This window comes from Branchiostoma floridae, chromosome 6 (genome assembly GCF_000003815.2).
Source record: "Branchiostoma floridae strain S238N-H82 chromosome 6, Bfl_VNyyK, whole genome shotgun sequence".
In the NCBI taxonomy this organism is placed as follows: Eukaryota; Metazoa; Chordata; class Leptocardii; order Amphioxiformes; family Branchiostomatidae; genus Branchiostoma; species Branchiostoma floridae.
The window spans coordinates 908,577-912,737 of NC_049984.1; the positions used below are offsets into that span (position 1 = coordinate 908,577).

A 4,161-nucleotide genomic window follows, 5' to 3' on the forward strand; every position below is an offset into this window, starting at 1 on the left:
CACACACACATTACACACACACATGCACACACACACATGCACACACACATGCACACATACAGACACACACACACACACATGCACACACACACACAGGCACTATTACATGCACACACACACACACATGCACACACACACACAGGCACTCTTACATACACACACACATGCACACACACACATGCACACACACACACACACAGACACACATAATCCCAGTGTTTATTCAGCTTTGGTTGCTGTTTGTTTATTAAGGTAAAGTTTCTGTTTGTTTCTTCAGGTTTGTGGTTTTCCCCATCCGTTATCACGACATGTGGGACTTCTACAAAAAGGCGCAAGCCTCGTTCTGGTGTGCAGAAGAGGTGGATCTTGGGAAGGACGTGACGGACTGGTGTAACCTGAAACCATCGGAGCGGCAGTTCCTGTCCCACGTGCTGGCGTTCTTCGCTGCCAGCGACGGGATCGTCAACGAGAACCTGGTAGAGCGCTTCTGCCAGGAGGTGCAGGTAAAGTGCTCCCCCTAACGCTTCTGCCAGGAGGTGTAGGTAGAGTGCTCCCCCTAACGCTTCTGTCAGGAGGTGCAGGTAAAGTGCTCCCCCTAACGCTTCTGTCAGGAGGTGCAGGTAAAGTACCCCTCTCCCCACTATACTACACTCACTACGGACCCCCCCCTCCCTCACCATACTACACTTATAGAAGGCCTGCATACTCCCAACCCACCAAACTATACGTATTAGATCTTACTACACTTTACTCTGTAATGCTTGCTGTGTTGCTATGGTTTCTATGATATAATACTGACGTGTGTTCCCTGTTCCCCCCTGGTCCCGTTGTTGCTATGGTTTCTAAGATGTATTACTGACGTGTGTTCTCTGCTCTGCCCAGGTCCCGGAGGCGCGGTGTTTCTATGGTTTCCAGGTTGCCATGGAGAACGTGCACTCGGAGATGTACAGCCTGCTGATCGACACGTACATCCGTGACCCGGCGGAGCGAGAGCGGCTGTTCCGTGCGGTGGAGACGATGCCGTGTGTGCGCAGGAAGGCTGCCTGGGCGCTGCAGTGGATCTCCAGTAAGGACGCCAGCTTCGGCGAGCGGCTGGTCGCCTTCGCAGCCGTGGAGGGCGTGTTCTTCTCAGGCTCGTTCGCTGCCATCTTCTGGCTGAAGAAACGCGGCCTGATGCCCGGCCTGACCTTCTCTAACGAACTAATTAGTCGTGACGAGGGCTTGCACTGCGAGTTTGCCTGCCTGTTGTTTAAGCACTTGCGGCACCCGCCCAGCCCGGACAGAGTGGCACAGATCATCCGCCAGGCGGTGAGCATCGAGCAGGAGTTCCTGACGGAGGCCATGCCTGTGGCCATGATCGGGATGAACGGCAGCCTCATGAAGACTTACATCGAGTTCGTGGCCGACCGGCTGCTACTCGAGCTCGGCTGTCCAAAGCTCTACTCCGCGGAAAACCCGTTTGACTTCATGGAGAATATCTCCCTGCAGGGGAAAGCAAACTTCTTTGAGAAGAGGGTGGCGGAGTACCAGAGAGCCAGCGTTTTAACGCCGCAGGACATGAGGCATGGCTTCACGTTAGACGCAGACTTCTAGTGTAATGTACAGGACATGAGGCACGGCTTCAAGTTAGACACAGAGTTCTAGTGTAATGTACGGTGAACAAGTCCAAGTAGTATTTATTATAAGTTACATAGTCATAGTGGCTTAAGGGCCATGAAATCATCGATGTGTATCATTGTAAAAAGACCTGGTTACCATGGCAACTGTTGCAGTGATGTAGAACTTTGTGACAATGCAACCACAAAAGAACGACTGTAGATATCCCTGTGCTCTTGGTGATGTAGCTATTTATAACACTGTCTACAGCAATAAAGAATAAATATGAGTATAGTCAACATGCACTGTCATCCACAGTACTTTTGATTTCTTGTCACTCCTCAATATGTCAGCCTTCAGACGAGGGACACTCCCTACTGTGATGGCAGTGATGTTAGTTCTACTAGCCGGCCCTACAGTCTCGGGGAGGCAGATGTGTAAACACAGGCTAGCGGAGATGTTAGCCCTACTAGCCGGCCCTACAGTCTCGGGGTGGGAGATTGTGTAAACACAGGCTAGCGGTGATGTTAGCCTGACTAGCCGGCCCTACAGTCTCGGGGTGGCAGATGTGTAAACACAGGTTAGAGGAGATGTTAGCCCTACTAGCCGGCCCTACAGTCTCGGGGTGGCAGATGTGTAAACACAGGCTAGCGGTGATGTTAGCCCTACTAGCCGGCCCTACAGTCTCGGGGTGGCAGATGTGTAAACACAGGCTAGCGGAGATGTTAGCCCTACTAGCCGGCCCTACAGTCTCGGGGTGGCAGATGTGTAAACACAGCACTGTGCGAAAGGGTGTGATTTCCGGACAAAGACGGAGTTGACATATTTTTGGACATGCTAAATATTCGGACTGTGTCCGGGCACGATGTTCAATATTTCCCATATCTGGAAATATCATGAGTCAGGAATTGTCTTGTTATGTATCCGGACAAATAAGACTTTCCTGCTTTTCAAGATACGCGCCATTGACGTTTCTTGCCTCCGAATACGTGATATGTTCTACATTCTTTACATATCCAAGGTTCATATAATTCGATAAGGAATACCCGGACAAATTAGGAGTTTGCACGAAGCATGATGTGCATTATTTCTTGGCCATTGTCAGATCACATTTTCAATTCATTATGTCTCAGAATATCATGAGTCATGAAATGTTTCAGCACATGCCCGGACGGATAGAATTTCCCGTTCTTCCGAATACGTGTCAGGGACGTTTCATGTTTTCGAATTCATACTATTTTCTTTTCTTTCCATTTACGAGACATATCCGCGACAGATATTCCATGGATTAGTTTTAGGACAGATTCGAAGTTAGCATATTCTGACCGTTACCGATAAAGGTATTCTATACGTGAATTGTGAATCGGTGATTGTTTTATTGCGCATCTGAACAAATAAGACTGCATTTTTTTGCCGAAATTTTCGCTCCTTCCGAATTCATATTCCGTTCCATTTACGACAGATGTCCAAAACAGAAACATTCCAGAGATCAGTTTTCGGACAACTTAATGGTTAACAAATTACTTTTCTTGTCATACATGAATCTGAGATTGTTTTGTTGGGTATCCTTAAAAAGGTTTCCTATCTTGTCAAATACACGTCATTAACGTTTTTGCTTCTGTATATGTGTTTTTATTCTACAACGAGTATGCCCGATGTCAATGTATGTTTACTCTTTAATTTTCTGGTAATTGAAGCTTAAGCTTCCATATACATGTGCAAATATACTGACATCGACATTTACAATCAAATGACACAGAAAGCAATCTTTGCGATGGTAACAATTATGAGTCAAGTATTATTGTTTCTTTGCATATCCGGACAATATCTTGAACAAAGTTCAGTCAAAACACTCCACCCCAGCGGTGCAGTTTGGGATAGGTCCATATCCGGACAATATCTTGAAAAAGTTCAGTCAAAACACTCCACCCCAGCGGTGCAGTTTGGGATAGGTCCATATCCGGACAATATCATGACAAAAAGTCACTCATGATATTGAATACCAGCGTTGCTGTGTGGGAATGGCCCATATCCGGACAATATCACGAGGCAACTTTACTCGTAAAGCGGTTATGCAAGCTGTGCAAAGTGCCGAGCAGACCAGTACGTTGGCATGTCAACGGTGCGCCTACTGGGGCAGTCGTTGCAGATAACAGCCTACACCGCGCCACAGCGTTTGCTGCTGTGTACAACTTTGAAACTTAGGTAAGTACATGATGCATTTATTCACAAAAATAATGCACAACGCCATGTGTTTCCGTGAAACAGGCATGATGGATGACACTAACTTGCTTGGAACCATCTGGAGGAGTCCTTAGGTAACAAGACTATATTAGGAAGTCACATGACTTGACTAGACCAATAGTAGACCAGCTGGTGACAGCAGTTAGGTTTGAAACTAGATTTGAATCTCAGTTGCCGCTGCCGCTAGCCGCTACCGGACCAAGAAGTGAGTAGTGTAGCTCTCTAGTACATAGATTGTATATACATAGCAGTTACCGTTCTTAGTTCCGTATATGTCTGTCAGCAATGTCTGTTATCCCTTCCTAGTGTATTGTGTATTTA

The 4,161-nt window shown here is 47.1% G+C and overlaps 1 protein-coding gene across 1 annotated transcript in view; it reads left to right on the plus strand.

Annotated features, from left to right (window-relative positions):
* Nucleotides 1–1,899, plus strand: part of LOC118418062 (ribonucleoside-diphosphate reductase subunit M2 B-like) — a gene marked incomplete in the record, with an annotated part of 8,580 nt that extends 6,681 nt beyond the window's left edge. The window contains 2 exon segments of the mRNA XM_035823887.1: nt 278–503; nt 883–1,899. Coding sequence (XP_035679780.1) covers nt 278–503; nt 883–1,593 — 937 coding nt within the window.
* Between the last annotated feature and the right edge of the window lie 2,262 nt (nt 1,900–4,161).